Here is an 18,254-nt window from a genome sequence, read left to right as displayed (position 1 = left end):
GTGGACCAAGAATTAATTTCACTTAAAAATAAAAAAAATATATAAATTTTCTGTACAGCTGAATGCATTTGGCTTGACTGACTGATTTTGGAAGTGATTTTACACGTCGGTTTTTTTTCTGCTTTCATCATAGAAATACAGTAATAAAACACAAGACCTTGATGTGCACATGAAGTAGCTGAGCATGGATATGAATGCATGATGGAGACATGTAACCAACCCAAAAGAATACTTTTCCTAGTAACCACCCCAAGCAATACTTCTCCTACATAGCCTACATTTGCTGCGTTCTGTCATGCTCAAACATCAAGACCACTGTTGCTAAAACAAGAGAGGGTTTGTTTGCTTACACAAATGCTGCGATTATTTACCAGGTTCCCAAACAAAAGAATCAGGGTGGATACTGGAAGCCGAATACAAAAACCCCAGGACTCTGCTGGTTCTGCTAACACTGCAAATCAGTCCTCCACAGCCTTGCCCCTCCTGTGGTCATCTGTAACCCCCAAAATCAAGATGCAAGCACACAACATGCAAAAACCTGTTGTTCCAGAAGAGGAGCATCTGGCCTCCCATCTACATGACTGATGATGGCTACACAGAAGCTGAGGCCCTGTGGAAACAGGTCCAGATATGGCCTCTGGTTTAGCTAGCAGCAAGTGAATGCATCAGCCTGAGGAGCCTTCCCTCTGAATTTCCAACAGTGATTTTACCTGTGAATAACAACAGTGAATAATCCCAGACTCATGATAACAACTGGACATAACACTACCCCATGGGCTCATTTAGCTCAGAAATATAAGTAATTATATTAATTGATATTTAAAGAATTATAAACAATTCAGATGAAACACTCCTTGGGTACCTCTAGAGTTATATTAGGCCAGACAGTAATTTGGTTTAGGCGGTGCATCTCCATTGCCTTTACTGGAGGTAAGCTAACTCATGCCAATTAAAATTCTGTCCCATTAACTTAAAATTCTGAAGAGAGTCTGAGCCACAAAGCCAATGAAAATATATCTCAGTACATGATAGATTAATGGGGCTGACAAATTGTTGGTGACAGCAGGAATGGCCTCACACACTCCTGGGAGATAAAAACCAAAGCCCATATTTAGAGGTTTGTGGGTACCCGGCTCAATTCCTCCCAGGCAAGGAGAAAGATGCAACTCGGAGATCAGATTTTAGCTTTAACCAAGCAAGAGTGTATTTGATTCAAAGATTCAACTAGATGTATTTAGAAAAGAGAAGTTTTATGAATGTTATTAGCTGAGGAACTTAACTTGCGACTTAGTGTTCACAGGAATTTGCAGATGTAATCCTGTGCTAGCACCGATTTCTGATGCCTTGCAACAGGATGCATCAGCACCCTCAATTCATCATGTCATTAAATCACGATTGTTCAGGTGGAGGACAATCTCCAGCTCATTGAGGATGTCACCCTTCCTGTGCAGATTGAGTGGAAAGACAACAGCTCACATCAGAAAACCCAATCCGTACCAAAACTCACATGACATAGTTCTCCTCAGACACATAGCCTCAAAGAATAGCTTTCTTCAGACTCACAGTACTTTTGCACAACCATAACCAGGATGGGTTTTTGCTTTGGCTATCTTCCCAAATCAAGCCCAGAGACATTAAACCAAAAAGATGTTTGTTCTAGCTCTTCAGGCAGTCCTTCTATACATATTACTAATAAGCTACAATATATACAATATATACTAGTAATAATAATATACAATAAATACTAGTAAAATACAGTAAACTTGATTTTTGTTCACTGTAAATGGTATACAAATATGCTTAAGCTTTCAAAAGCTCACTCTTAAGTCTTGATTTGTGAAACTCATATGCACACATTTTAAATGTGCTTCACATGGGACAGACTTTGTACTGTTCTGTAAGAAATTAGAGCACAATCACCTTTACTTGCTTTCCAAGAAATTGAGAATAACTGTAGTGACATTATTCTGAGATATATTGTAAAGTGCATATATTGCTTAATTAATCAAAATATATCCCTAGTTTTGTCTACATTAAGTATGCCTTTTACAAAAATAGTTATTAATATATGCAATTTTTTCCAGATTAACAGACATTTAGCCAAAAGCTATTAGTCATGAAAGTACATCAAATCAATGTCTAAGTAAACCTGTGTACAGCAATATGTTCTGTCCAAAAAGACACTGCTCATATTTTTAAATATTTTTAATTAGATAATCGATTTTTAAATCCTATCCTACAGTAAAAATGGATTTATTCTGTTTCTCATTCCAACACTGCCTCTATCAGGGCAACACACATGGCAGGAGCACAGTTCTACTATTTCTAGCTCTGCATCCAGCTTGCAAGGTGGGACTCAGGTCAGGCAGAGCCTGCACCACAGAAAATGTTGGAGGTAAAGGGAAAGCCCATCACTTACAACTACATTGGAAGAAGTCTGTATCTCCAAATTCTGAAATTACTTACACCTCATGCAACACCCTCTGATAAAAACTGTAGATCGATGGGCTCCTCTAAAAACAAACCCTTCCTGTACTCCAGTAGCACACTACAATAGGCGAAAAGGCTCAAGTTAAGTCTGTAAGACACTTTGAGATCCCCAGTTACAAGATGGCATATTAGCCAGAGAGGAAGACATAGAATGATTTGCAGAAGTTATGTAGCCACACTTTAAACATTTTTCAGCTCTGGACTGGCGCTAGTCACATCTAGCACCTCAAATAAAGTTGCAATTTTAAGATACAATGATACATTAATATATAATTATTTTGTTCAGAGTTTTTTTCTCCTTTTCCCTGTTAGACTAAACAGACTACAAGTTTGAAACCTATATTCTGTTAAGTAGAGCATGACCTCATAGACATAACTGTATGCCGCTTTTCATACAGTACAGTGTTGAGGTGATTTTTAAGTCAGAGCTAGTAGTGCCATTTCTACACTTACCTTTGCACTGGAGCAAACTCAAGATTAGAACAAAGTTATAATTCAAACAAATTCAAACAAAGTTTCTGCAATAAAACACAAAGACTCCAGATAAACGTTAACTCATTTGCTAAGGGAAAGCAAGCCACACTGGGGGGAGAGAGCTACAAACACAACTACACCTTTTCTTTGACTTCTGTTCTCTTAAGGTTTCCTCAGAGTTACGCTGATCTTCTTAAGCATGGTGCAATCAAACCAAGTAGTCATTTGATGCAAAAGGGTCATGCACTAGCTGCAAGCATGCTATGGGCTCCTTTGTCTCCCGTTGAACGGCTAGTAAGATTTCACAGAGCTGCTTCCTGCCAGAATTGCTAAGAAGTTGCTTTCAGCTATGCGTAAGGTGCTTTCCTAACCTCCTGTTCCTTGGCGTTCACCTCAGTGACTCACAAGGAAGGATTAAAATTGTGTCCTTGAAGTTCACCGAAAGCCAGAAAGTCTCATTTCGTAAGTATAATGACCCTTTCGCAAAATCTCTAATACTTGCTTCCTATAATTGACTGTTGTTCCAAACAACATCAGAATGTCCTCTCTGGCTTGCACAGTCCTAGTCCAGGCTCTGTCACTGACCGTGTCAGTTAGCAGGCGCCTAAAGAAGAGCGTAAGAGCAAGAGGAGCATGCAGTGCTACTTCACCAGCTGAACAGTCTGTTGACATATTACAGATTTTGCTTTTGTGGCCAAAAGCCTTTGGTAGATTTTTCTTCCATGAATTTGTCGGACTGCAACATCCTATAGCAGTAAGTTCCGTAGTGTAAAAAGATGCTTCAGAGAAGTGCCTTCTTTTCAACTGATTTTCAAACTGTTCTCTTCTAGTTTCATATGATTAATTCTTAAATGGCAAGAGATTTTTTTCCCTATTTACCATCTCTGTTCAGACACTTCTATTACCCCTTCCTCCCTTCCAATCCTTTGTTTTTCAGGATGAAAGAGTCCCAGTCAATCTATTCCTGCTTTGTAGCAAAAATGTTCCATACCTTCAACCACCCCTGTCATCTTCCTACAATCTTTCTATTCAGAGCACAATTAAATTTGTTGCACCTAAGACACACAAAAATCTCCATTTGTAACAATTGGTGAATGAACCTCAGGTAATTTCAGAAAGAATGCTTTAGTCTGAATGTTTATTTAAATCACTTTCTTCAGATCCAAATGTTTTCCCCTCCTGTGCTCACAGCAGAAACCTGTGAATCCCACAACCAGTTTCTCAGGTGAGACTCATGGTTATCCTCCAAAGTAACGTCCTCACCCTGCTCTCTGTCTCTCCCTCATTTCCTAAACTGCCGTTAGCACAATGCTGGTGGGAAAACAGCTGTGGTACCTCACGCCAGTGGATCCACACTCTGGTGAGGACCAAGGGAATCTTAGTTACTGCAAGAATCTTGATGCTTTCAAAGCATGCAGTGGTATATATGCTTACTTGTAGGCACTTCCTTTCCACTGAAGATTTTTATTATTAAAATTTAAATCTATGATCTACATGGGTCTGATTCATAACCAAAGTAATTAGAAAGACTTCTGTAGACTTTACTGATCTTTTTTACTGACCCATGAGAAATCACAAAAGGTTGAACCAGGTAGTGACACTATCACTGAAACACACCTTTCGTCTTAGAATCATAGAATAACTTAGGTTGGAAAAGACCTTTAAGATCAAGTCCAACTGAACAGTCTTGCAAAAATAAACCCCACCAAAACTAGGACTGACAAGAAATAACACTAAAAAGATGTCTTAGCCACCACGAGGCTAATATACCTGTGTTATGCCAGTATCAGTACTTACTGAAACTCTACTCCTACAAATTATAGAGAAAGTGCAGATTTCCAAATCTCCAGTCAAATCCCATACTAAACAAAGACAATGACTGTTCAGTTTAAGTGACTTTTTAACATGCTTGCAATAAATCCTGTAGTCTTAAAATTTTATTATGCCAGCACTTACTCCACTGATTTACAGTCTGACTAAAACAAAGAATCCTCATGGTTGACTCAAATAACATCCTCTTACAGGATTTCACACAGACAGATGAAGAAGATTACATAAGGCAAAATAATGGATGAAGAACTGGTGCATGACAACCTATTCATCTCCTCACTTGTCACACAAGTGCAACTCAAAGATTTTCCTTAGCTTCAGGTCTATACTTGTAATTACAAAATCTTTTCCTGACAAATTCTAATCAAAACAGATGGTGATGATAAGGAAAGACAGTTTATTTGACAGTTATTATCCAATAACTTAGTACCTGACAGTACTTTCTAAGCTATTGAGAATGGAAAAGATTTTAGAACAAAAGAGTAGGTCCAAAGTTCACTGAAGTCTAGACCCAAGTTCACTGAAGTCTAGACCCAAGTTCCCAGCACCAATCTGTCCACACTGATGGAAGGATGATAAACAACTTGAAAATGCCAGATATCATTATGGATCTGGTTTTAATATCTAGATATGAATATCTCTCTAGAAATTCCTCTAGCCATTCTGCCCCCCCCCCCCCCCCCTTTATATTTTTCCTGTTTTGTACTAAGAGATGTCAAGTGCACAAACTAACAAATTGGGAAGTGTACAAGAATATAGAGTCCATTTCTGCTGAGCTTTAACACAGCCTTAACATATCCTTAATAAAAGACACTAGAATGGATGCTGGTTATCTATATCTTTAGTCAACTGCACAATTTAAGAAGGGAAAGGAGAACGTGAAAGGAGAACAGTACCAGGAGGAAGAAATGCAAATCAGCCTAAAGAAAGATTTAGACATGGGAAGAGTGTGACAATGCCACAAAGGAGGTCACTAGCAGAGACAGGACTAGGGTAGGGGTTCCACCTAAGGCTCTGGGTTATTAATTCACTGCTACTTTGTAAGCCAACCTATCCCTTGGTAATCAGGATGAGGCGGTTTCATCCAACTCAAGAAAATTGCCTGGGAATTTCCTGAGATTACTGTGATTCAATAATATGTGTAGATAAGTGGGAAGGTATGGCAGAGAGCTGAAAGACAGAAATAAGTTATTAGATACAGAGGCAATGCAGAGGCAGCCATATGTGCACAAAATAGGGAAGGACAACTGAAACTGAGAACAAATCCAACATTTAAATGTTTATTTAAAAGGAAAACAGAGATGTGCCATTAAAACGAGGCTTTCCTTTAAAAAAAAACAGAAGAGAAATCAACTGTTCAAAAAAAATCTCTTCCATTGCTTCCATCCTGAAAAATCTCAGGATTTAATTTATATTTTCCCTTTTCCATTGTTTGTGCTTGGAAAAGTTCAGAATACAATGGCAGGTAAGCCAAACCAAGCCAGTATTCAACACCACTTTGAAGTTGACCTATAGCTCCCTGCTAAGATCAAAGCCAACACTTCTCAAATTCTCTGTCTGAACTTCTCCATCCGCACCAGTTATTCTACCTGACAGCTGCCAACACAGGAACTTTTTGCCTCTGACCCTTCATTTTCAAGTGGACAAAATCAAACAGTAATTCTGTGAATCTCACCTGAATCACAGTCTTTACTATGTGTTCGAAACAGCAAAATTCTCCCAATATACCCTTTCTATGCACATACTGTAGTGCTGTCAGCTAGGAGTAACCCTGGTACCGCTTATCAGGTGTGGTACCCTCCCTCCATCAGGTGTGGCCAGAACAGATGCCACCTGGCCTGGCCAAAGTGATTGGAGCATTTCATTGACATTGGTACAACCCATGCTCCTATCCCAAAGCACCTAACAAACGGGACCTCCACTGCTTTTTCCCTCTATGGAGTTACTTGTTGAACTTCGTAAGGCAAAGAGAACCTTCCTTGTTTCTATATCCAATACCTAGCATAAAGGTATTACTGCAGTACAGAAATCTGTAAGGTCAGTGCAAGTTATTTACATGTTCCTCCTCTATGCTGTTTATAAGGGGGTTAGAGTCTTGTTTTGAGCCAAAACACAAGAAAAATTAAGACATCAGAATATTACTGTGTAAGACACTATAGAACAGTCCCTCAGAATAGAATAGGACAATATACCCATGCAAGAATTCCCTGGAGAGCTGGACAAAATGGTACAGCAAGGACAGAGCAATATATCAATAGACACTTCATATATTTGGAAGACAGAACCTGCAGTTTCTGTGGCTTTCTGCTCCACTCACTAACTTGACATCCAAAGTCTAGAGCTTTGCTCCTGTGTTCAAACAGTTAATTCATAAAGGTACTTTAATGCGATAGTAGTTTAAACCTTCCCAAAGCACACTGAGGCTGCCCTAGAGGGACTACAGATTTAAGTGAGGGTTTTGCAAGTGTAAGCCCCAGAACAAGAGCAGCTGATGGGCTTGTCCTGTGTGAGAGCCACAGGCTGAATCAGTCAGCTTTACTTTGTAAAGGCTGTGGCTGAGAACAAGACTCCTTCTGACACAGGTATGTGAAACTGTTGGCTGCAGGTGAGTTGTTTACTTGCACACCAAAGTGATATTCCAAAGCACAGCTGTCCAAAGAATACTTCCTGTCCTCAAAACACTGCCTTTGATCAATGTAAACTGAAGGACAAGGGAGCAATAACCGACTCGACCCTTCTTGCCATTTAACTGCACTAATTCAGGAGTGAAAGGTATCTGCAGCTACAGGCATCTGCATCACTGCGTGCAGTTGCATCACAGCCTTCTGATGGACTGGAACTTTATTAGGATAGCGTTTCTTAGCCACAAGTAAACATGCACAAATTTGCAAGCACACTGTTTTCTGGTCTAGTCTAAACAGACTGATTCCCTCAGGATTGCCAGGCTTGGGGACTTAAGGTGGTGTCCTTGGCTACAGTTTTCCCCTAGCTATGAATGATGAAGTTGATCTACTTTGTCAATGACTTTAAAGCTACAGAAAGGAGATAAGCAAAGAACAGAGATGAGCCCTGTACATTCAGCCCTTTCACACCCACTGCCTGACCTGCAACAGGAGGCAAGTCTCTGCCCACTGTCTGTCAAGACAGGTAACAGCAGAGAAAATGTGACGGATGCCAATACAAAATACAAACTGGAGATTGGCAATGGAGACAAGCTGATATGCAGTCATATGGCAAAGAAATTTAGCCCAAACCTCCTGAGGCCTACACAGTGCCTTCCACACAGGTCCTTCCTTGCCATCACTTTCATCATAACCTGCTGGTGAGCTGAAATAGCTCAACGGAAATATGCCAGAAGCAGACCTTTTGTCATACCTCGGTTCCTCCAACCCCTACAAAAAAATTACTTTCAGTCCAGCAAAGCACTCTCTCTGTCAGAATAGAGGTCGCTTACCTTTGAACAGAGATTTTGTTCCAAACATAGACAAACCTTTCTCAGAATCTACAAAGCCTGCAGTTCACCACTTACCTATCCAGAGTGTCCTGAGGCACTTTACTCCCGCCAGCTCTGCTGTTGACACTGGCATTCTTGTTGGCAGTCATGGTCATTTCTGCTTTCTAGAAATGTGGATATCTGTGAGAAGAAAAGTCAATTAAGCTTCAACAAGCCCAAATGACAATTAGCCATCAAGACTTCTAGAAGTACTATGCCATGTGAAGACAGAACTCCAGGCTGCTTTTCATTTTATAAAATGCAATCAGTCTAGTCATGATCCTGAAAAAATAAACTCTGCTTCCCTACTGCTGCTCTTTCACATCCACAGCCAAATTTTATCAGAGCCCAGTGCTATATAAAGGGAGATATCTTATGGGAATTAGGTGTATGTTTCAGGTTCTGGCATGTCTGACTAAGCAGAGCTTGATACGGAGCTCATCCATCAGCACACATGAGAACCCAGTAAGTGCACTGTGTGTTACTTGCAAACACTGTAGCTATGGTGGACATTTTGGCCACCCAAAAGCTATTCCAAAGAAAGAATAAACTTTTCTCAATATTAAAGCGCAGTTCTATTATGGAAATATTTTCTAAGCGTGAAATATATTTAATAGCAAATATGTCAAATACAATTTTCAAATCTGCTTTTGATATTAAAAAAAAATCTACAAATGTTTCTCTACTGGCCTCAGTATTATTTAAGCAAAACTGTCTTAGGATACTTCTAAGACCTCGGGTAATCTAAAGAATCATTACTAATTCCTAGTTATTTCCTAGTAATTTGGTAACAATGCAAAATTTGTAAATTTAATTTCAGCCATGGTAAAAGCCCTGTATATCCAGTTAAATGGCCAAAAGATGGGCCAAAACATTGCTGCATACCGTCAAAGAAACAGCCCAGTATCACGATTTATTTTGCCTTCATCCTGTTATCTTAATAGGAATGTTGTGCTGCAGCTGAAGGGAGGATATGATGATATGGATATAGGCCAGGACATAATCCCAAGGATGCAGAAGCAGTAACCTCTAAAATCATTCCCTTCTGTTGACTATATCCCATGTTTCTGTGGTATAGAGTGCAGCTCTTAGTAGCAGTTTCCTCTGTCATTGTAATCACTTGAGAAATAATTTGCAAAACGAGGGATACATGTATTTTCACGTCATGATAAGATTTCTAAAATGCCAGCAGAGTCACTTGTGGATGAAATGGAACAGTACTTACTCCACCTGATGCTACAGCAGTTATTTATTAAGGATCCTGTGGCTCTGCTGGCATGCATTTTGGGGTAGTTTCTGAGATGCTCCTTAGTTTATAGGCTAAAATATCTACCATGGTTTGCAGCACAGCCACCCAGGGTCTGACCAGAACCACCATTTTTTACAACCATTAATGGCATAGCTAATGCAAAAATAAGGAGTATTACAAAACTTCTTATTTACTCAAACCCACAGTAAGTCCAGACTGCTTGAGAAGCCAACTGTAATGTGATGCTGAAAAGCAAGCTGGGTACTGATGACACAAAAAATCCTTGTACTAACAGACCCATCGCGGTGATGAGGACATTCTCTAAACCACTTTATTCCAAACAATTCTGCCACAAATAAGGTCAGAAAATCTCCTGCAGATTGCAGCTCCAGAGGCAGAGTCAGCCATGCCAACCACAGACTCCCGGTCTACTTGTCCTTCTCCAATGTTCTTGTGTGTTTTTTCTATAGATTGAAGTTCCATAATTTCCTCCAGTGTCTTGTTACTATTAGTGTTCCATTATCAAGATAACAGGGCTGTTACAGAACTGCCTGTTCCAATGGGAAAAGGGCTTGCTTGGAACAAGAAAGGAAACCTGCTGATGCTGGCCAAGCTGTCTAGGACTGCACATTCCACAGGAAGCCAGCAGCTTTTTAATGTTTTCCACTCACCAGTTAAATACTTTTATTGCTATATCTGTCTGAATCAGTTATTAGCAATTAAGGTGAGAAAAAGATATAAATGTGGCATAAGATCAACAACAACTGTTAGCATACGTTACATGCGTTCTCCAAGATTTGCTCTTCTGTTCAAGAGCAAAATAAGCTGAAGGGACCACTAAAAAGATGGGATACCATCCTGACACATAAAACTAAAAAAAAGATAGTATTCTTTTATGTGGCTGTTTTCTAAGAGTCCACTTTTCTCACATCCAAAATCCAATGGAAAAAACTACGCATATGTGTACATCAAAGCTTGATAAAAATCATTGTGGTCAATATTTTAAGTGATTATTTAAGCCTCCCATTTCAAAGCTACCCTAAATGTCAAATAAGCCAAACTGGTTTGTTTTCAGCAAAAGAAAAACTGAGTTCTAAAAGACAATTTGCCAAGATATGTCAATTTTAGTGACATAAGTGTGTCTCTTCACCATGCAGGTGATATCAACTGACTTTTCTATGCAATTTTTCTTTACTGCTTTTTTTGCATGAGTACTTTACTGCAGCTGAATCCGCTCTAGGTGAAGCTGCTTTAGCAAGGTGTTGGACTAGATCAGGGGTCCTCAAACTTTTTAAACAGGGGGCCGGCGCGTGGATGAAGTGGCAGGCTGCTTGGTTTCCCCCCCAACCCCCGGCAGGGGGGGGCGGTGGGGTTCTGTAAATACCGGGGGCTGGATTGAGGACCCTGGGGGGGGCCATATCCAGCCCACGGGCCTTAGTTTGAGGACCCCTGGACTAGATGATCTCCTAGAAGGACTAGAGGTCCCTTCCAACCCTGACCATTCTGCAATTCTGTGATGCTTGTATCACCCCAGCATATGCAAAGAAAATCCGAATAACTTGAATATGGCAGAAAAATAGTTAATCAACAATTTACAGAGGTGCCTGGAAGCAAGAGCTTAATAAAAAAATAAAATAAAAAAAAAAATCCCAAAAACAGAGACAGAGGAAAAAAAACTAAACTAAATTTTATGGTCATGTAGCAAGTTACTTCAGAGCCTTCAAACAAGTCTGACAGCCCTGTAAGTCTATATGAATCATTGTATGGTAAGAATCACATCCCCGGGCTTGTATGAGAGCATTCTCCATCACAGTATTTGCAAATTATTCCTCACAAAGCAATGAAAACCAAAATCTCTAAGTATTGTGACATACTGTTACAAACAAATCCAAAAATAGTCATCACAGATTCTGCATTGCCTAGTTAACCATCTAACTACACTTTGCCTAAAAACACAGAATGCTGTTTTGTTTGGAAGTGTAAATAATTACTCTGAAACCCTTACTTAGCCATAATTTGTGCTTTACTCCAGGCACGGTCTCACTAATTTCACTAGGACAACTCTCAAATCAGTAATTTAATGAGCCCAGATGGTGAATCTGGACCTTCTTCATTATTACATCCATTTTGTCTAAAACTTCGACAAACCATTGGATCAAAAGTATCAAAGAGTAAAAATGACAGACAAATATAAAAAATGGTGTGATGGCAACATAGGAGCTGCTACTAGTACCAGGCAAGGTTCATCATCCTGACTTAAAATGGCTGCTGCAGTGCAGATATTTCTCAACAGATTTTTGTCATCACAAGAAGCCCTGATGACAGAATATTCCTTATGGACCATGTCCCTCCCCTCTTAAAGGTTTCCTTCCACTTCCAAAATGAAAGTGTGGCCTGGAGCTTTTTTATGGACAGATGGGGCACTGAAAAGCATCACACTTCATGCTAGCAAACCTTACCGTGTCACCAAATCTTTAATTCCTTTAACAGGTGTTAGCAAGGGAGGTGTAAATCCTATGCTTTTACCCACTGCAATTTAAAATTATTCTTAATTTCCTAAAGCATCCCAACACTTTGGAAGCAACCGCTCTCAGTCCCTACTACAGTGCAAGTTGTTCCTCAGCCCACTCCCATTCCCAAGTGGTTCAGGGCTGGAGCTAGGCTTGGAACAAGCACCTGAAAAGCCACAGCAATCAAGAGTGCTTTATTTGTACTATCCAAGAGCCTCCTACAGCCTCAAGGAAACCTGCTTTTCTTACACTCAATGTACCCATCAGTTACCACACTGCAAGAACAGGTTCGCTGCTCCCCTTTGTAAAAGTTGAATAACATTGAGCCCAGTTATTCATGTCTAGGCTCAAAAGTTTTACAGATCAACAGATGTTTTAAAAAAAACATTTTCATAATTTGAATAATGACACCTTCCATTCTGTAAATATGAAGGGAGCTGAAGAGGACTTTTCAACTGAGATTTCTTCAGTTCAACAGATATGTATGGTGGGGTTTGTTTGTTTGTTGGGGTTTTTTGTTGGTTTTAATACTGTGCTCAATATCTCTTCCTATCCACATGGTCCTTTTCCCTACTTAGTCTTAAAACAGGTCCACTGCGCTACATTTTCTGTACTCATTTCTTAAGCACATTTTCTATTAAATATACAGTTCCAATAAAAAGTCCTTAAGAGTATGTTGCGATGCTTCAAAGCCAGTTTTCTGAACATCAGGAACACTAGCACTGTTTATCTGGCACCTTAATGAAGAAGAATCCCTATTCTGCTGCTTACTAATGAACACTGATCTTGCACAAGCAGAAGACCACACGTACATGGCTCCAGCCCTCTGAGTCAGGTACTCACTGGGACCCAGGCTGCAGCACAGAGCAGATGAAGTTCGGAAGGTGGCAAAGAATATAGCAGGGTTTCTAATGAGAAGGGAGCCTTTGAGTGTAGGCTCCCGACCCCTCTTCTGGGGTCTATCACTAACTATCACTAACACGGGTGCAAATTCTTCACAGAAAAAGTGTATGTCTAGCAAGGACATCAAGTGTGTTCATAAGATTGCTCTGAACTTCTGCTATGACTTTTGAGAGAGGTTTGTCCATGACAGTTCATTATGTGAAGTCTTTGTTGTCTCACATGTTGCAAAGACTGCCCTAACTGTCCTAGACCAAACCAATCTGTACCGCAATTAATAAAAATTCTAAAATATGATTTGGATTCTTGAGATCTGCGTATGTTCTGAAGTCTTTTAAGCGCAGATGATTTTCCTCTTGAAATTCCACTGATCTAGAATCTAGAAAATATGGGAAAATATTACTGCTTTGGTCTGCCCCACAGAGCAGAGACCTGGAGACATAACAGGAAGGCATTACAGAGAAGAGGCTACTAATACAAACTCCTGCTGTTGAAAAAGTACCTTGTAATAAAGACAAACTCTCAGAGATGTATTATTAATACTAATAAATTTGGTCTACTTATTTTCCTCCTAAGAGTAGCTTCAGCAGAATGTCTGTAGGCATTAAGAAGTTAGTTTAAAACATTAATATGCTTTTCTGAGAGCTTTAAGGAAATCTTGCCCACATTTCAAGAGGTGTTGCATAGCTAAACTTCTGTTTAAGAGTCACAGCTTAGCTTTGTGGCAATTTGCCTATTCCCTTCCAGTAAAACAGATAATTATGTCCTCCCAGAACAACGTCAGCTCTGATGAACTGGAAAGTCCAATAAAATCTACAGATTTCTGCCTTGAGAAGGCTTCTGTAGAGACTCCAAAGAACATTTTTATAAGAACCATGTGCTTTTATCAGGTATACCTGTTCTCTAAGCTGGACCACTGTAAGTTTAGTCTTGCAATACTGTACAAATTATCATAAAGAGCTAAATGACCTGTTCAGTAAGGACTTGGCTGGGAGATATTCAGAAAGTATTAAGTCAACTATCTCACCCCAAGTTTAGTCCTCACAGCAGACAGCCTAACTATGATCACATCAACAGGCTTCTTGCAAAACACAAGAATTAGCTGCCTTCAAGGCTAGTCCTAAAGACTGGAGTAATAGACGTTGTGCTATCAGCAATGTGTACATGCCTGAGCCACATCACTCTCTAAGTGAGAACACAAGATCAAGCCATTCGCACAGCTATGTATATCCAAGTCCCTGACTGAGAACAAGTGGCAACATTTGTGGATAAAAGAGCCAAAGGAAGAGAGTTTGTCAAACTAGTTATCTTTACGACACTGCAAAAGGCACAGATTTTCACTGATCTTAGCTCCACAGCCTTACCCAAAATTTCCCTGTCTGCAATCCATAGGCAATCTGTTTCCAGTCAAGTCAACAAACAGTCTCTCTGCTAGGTGTTCACAGCTAGGCAACAAGTTTACTTCCACCACAAACTCACTAGTATAACCAACAGTGGTGGTGGACTCAGCTGTCATTGCAATGCCAACCCACCTTCTCAGCAGTTAGGTCCCCACTAAACTGAAACCGATCCTATTAGAAAACTGATGCTCCAGCACTTATTGGAAGGGAAAGAAGTTACCTCCCTCAGCATAGGTTGGCAGACCTGGGCAGCTGCAGAACCAGGCAGCTGAAAAGCAGGCATGCTGCCTAGGGCAAGGTCAGCTCTCCACTCCTCACCCTCTTTTCCTACTCTACCTTATCTATTTCTACCCCTAAACTCCTTTCTGTTCTTCTGATATTCATGCACTTGCCTATTTCATGCATTCCTCATTCCGTCCCCCCTTACTCTTCTTTACCTTCTTATTACTTCATTACTTATTATCTTCCCTCAAGCTGGCTTTTTTTCCCTTGAATTGAAAATGGACAATACCTGGTGGAGAGAACAGACCTCACCTGAAATACATTGCAGTCCAAAACTTGTATCCAAATGTAAGAATTTAGCACTAAGCTCTTCTACTACTTTCAGCGCTGCTAGGGAAATCCCAGCTTTGAAATGGAAGGAAAACATTGTGAAAATCAGAGAGCAGTGCTACTGTGCAGATTCGTTTGTCTTTTATGAAGGAATTTTTACCACTACTAGAGCAACCATGCTTCTCAGACTACGGAAAGCAGGCTGTATTTGAAAAACTTCTGAATATCATTACAGGAACTCTCTGGCGCTTAGGATGTTTGCTTTATCTTGCTTGCTTCGGTATTAAAAAGGACCAATAAGGTTTTGTTTGTGCTTTGCTCTCTTAGATCACTGGAATTGTATTTCAGCTGAAGAAGCTGGACTGAATCCAGCGTTTAGACCGAATCTTTCTTCCTTTCAGCACAGGAAAGACATATTGATTTGTGCCACGTCTAGTACAGTCATCAATAGCCACTTTTCACCTAGCTAGTAGCCTCCTTACAATTTAGATAAATTACAGCTGTTGTTGTACCAGCAGGGAAGCAACTTCACTGTGGTTTCTACCAACTCATTTCTGCTAAATGAGAGCTTAAAGAGCTCTCACTGAATATAACAAGTTCGTATTTATTGACAAATCGAACTAGAATAAACTGAAGGTTTCTTGAAAAGCAACGGCCCACGAGGGAAGCAAGGAGGAGTGTCATGGTTTAGCCCCAGCCAGCGACTAAGCCCCACACAGCCGCTTGCTCACTCCCCTGCTGGCAGAAGGGGGGAGAGAATCAGAAGAGTAAATGTGAGAAAAACTCATGGGTTGAGATAATGACAGCTTAATAGGGGTAAAGCAAAAACTGCACACAAAAGCAAAGCAAAACAAGGAATTCCTTCACTAGGTCCCACGGGCAGGCAGGTGTTCAGCCACCTCCAGGAAAGCAGGGCTCTGTCACACGTAATGGTTACTTGGGAAGGCAAATGCCATCGCTCCAAGTGTCCCCCCATTCCTTCTTCTTCCCTAAGCTTTATATGCTGAACATGACATCGTATGGTATGGAATATCCCTTGGGTCAGTTGGGGCCAGCTGTCCTGGCTGCATCCCCTCCCAACTCCTTGTGCACCCCCAGCCTCCTTGCTGGTAGGATGGGGTGAGGAGCAGAAAAGGCCTCGGCGCTGTGTGAGTGCTGCTCAGCAGTAAGGAAAGCAACTGTCTTATCGGCACTGTTCGCAGCGCAAATGCAAAACATAGCCCCAGTACTAGCTACTATGAAGAAAAGTAACTCTAGCCCAGCCAAAACCAGCACAAGGACATATTAAAAAAAAAAAAAAAAAATGGCTGCTATTGCATCAGAGGTTAGTATTTCCCTGTGTAGGTTGAAGAAAAGGTTTGTATTTTAAAAAATACATTGACTAGTTCAAGCTTAACTATCTTGATTTGACACACCAGGGTAGAAAGAGTTTACAATATTTAATAGTACAATTAGCTGATACCATTATAAGCTCAGAGGAAACTTAAGTGTACATTTTGGTGGCGACTACTGCCCTTAAAACTGATGTCAATCTGAAATGCTACAGTCTTATTTTCTGATGCCTATGCTAGCCACACATTCTCACCCCATCACTCATACAGATATCTGGTTCAGGGAACTCATTCACCTGGAAACCAACCATTTGAGGTGGTGGGGTTTTTTTTCTTTTGGTGAAGCTGATTTTCAGCCATTCACTTGAGTTCTTCTGGACTGTAGGAAAACATACCTTAAAAATGCCTTCAAAATATGTGCTACTTAAAACTAAATTTGCATGCTTTCTCTTTGAGACAGAAACTTTCCTCTTTGTGGACAGCACTCTAAATGTTTATGTTCCTACAGAGTATGAAAGACACTTTTGGCCTTGCAAACATGCGATCTATTTGTGCTTTTAATTTTTAGAGAATAAAAAGAGACAAAAAGCATTGAAACATTCATCAAGACATCTTCTCTCTGACATGAATGCAGCAGAAACTCATGTATTTGCTGTAACAGAAACTCTTAGATGTCATATAATAAAATTTGAGTTTAGATGCAAAGCATCCACATCACTTTCAATGTAGCTTCAGCAAGCAAAATATGTGTGCATCTTAGATTTGGATCAGGCTTTACTACAGAAAAGTGACTTCTGGTTTCCTTCTGCTATATTTGAGTGTCAGTCACAATCTGGCAAGTCCTCTTAACAAGCTCTATAATAAACTTAATGAAGGCTGATTTGTTGAAAGCCCTCAGTAATCGTGTTTTGCAATAAAGGCTTAGTACAAAATAATCAGAGGCATATATGGTTTGGATTTGCAACACAAACATTCCCATGATGACCAGAGATTGCTATGAAAACACCCTATTTACAAATTTCGCCCAAAATACATCACAGCTCTTCAGTATTATTCTTCCTTTGTTCCTTCCCTTAAACATCAGGCTATCGGCATGAAAACACCCATTCAAATCTCAGGAACTCCCCTGCTCCTGTTACTTATTCCTCAATGAAGCTAGAGTCCTTTAATTGCAATGTCATCATTATTTGCACAAAAATGAATTGTTTCTTGTGACACAAAAAAACCTGTTTATAATTTTGCTAAGGGATGAGAGTAGAGTACCTTTAAGGAATGAATATTCTTTTTCATTAATGTTGTCGGCATCATAAAGAATATGAGAAATGAGAAAATAAGACTGTCCTTCGGTACGCCCCACAGGGTGTCACCAGTCCCTAAAAACATCACGATGCAATTTGAAGCACAGCTCACCACTTAGTACAGCCTGCCTGGGAGCGCAGGCTTCAGGGGAGACACACAGTGAACAAACCAAACAAACCAGGTTGAAAGCCTCACTGTCTTAAAAGGAACTTCTCAGTTGAGCTGACACTGATGACTGAACCTTCCTCACCCCAAGGCTGACCAACAATGTCTGCCAGACAGCTGAGAAGCATCCTAACTTTGTAACTACTGTACGTTTTGATTCATTAGAGCACCATGCGAGGCAAAACACAGGTCACAACTATAACAGCGCAAGCTGCTGTCCCCAGCATTGTTAGCACACCTCCCTTCCTTCCTGCCAGACACACGTGGCTCCCACTCGGAGCAAAATTAATAGCAGTTACATGCCTCGTACAAGGTTTTAATAATAGATGATGGGTGGAAGGGGAATCTTGATGCAGCTGCACAGAGACTTGAGAGAGGGATTCAGTCTTCATTTTACCATACATTTCTTATGACTCACTGGGTAAATGGCTTGAACAATGCTAGCTGAGCTATTTCCTGACTACTTTCTGTGTATGGACATCTTTCCTAGAAGCAAGCTGTGCTACCCAGGAATGTCTGAAGTACACTCATCCATACGGAGGCTGGCTTAACAAGATCTCT

The 18,254-nt window shown here is 40.3% G+C and overlaps 1 protein-coding gene across 8 annotated transcripts in view; it reads right to left on the bottom strand.

Annotated features, from left to right (window-relative positions):
• Window positions 1-18,254, bottom strand: part of DENND2B (DENN domain containing 2B) — a 180,097-nt gene that overhangs the window by 93,706 nt on the left and 68,137 nt on the right. For all 8 annotated transcript variants that reach the window (XM_055723099.1, XM_055723097.1, XM_027810361.2 and 5 more), the window contains one exon: window positions 8,324-8,428. In XM_055723099.1, the coding sequence (XP_055579074.1) occupies window positions 8,324-8,403 (80 nt within the window). In that variant the 5' untranslated portion in view covers window positions 8,404-8,428. The remainder of the gene's footprint in view (window positions 1-8,323; window positions 8,429-18,254) is intronic.

The sequence above is a fragment of the Falco cherrug genome, chromosome 10, assembly GCF_023634085.1.
Source record: "Falco cherrug isolate bFalChe1 chromosome 10, bFalChe1.pri, whole genome shotgun sequence".
In the NCBI taxonomy this organism is placed as follows: domain Eukaryota; kingdom Metazoa; phylum Chordata; class Aves; order Falconiformes; family Falconidae; genus Falco; species Falco cherrug.
The sequence above is the reverse complement of the archived record's forward strand: the minus strand, read 5'-3'. Positions and strand labels throughout refer to the sequence as shown.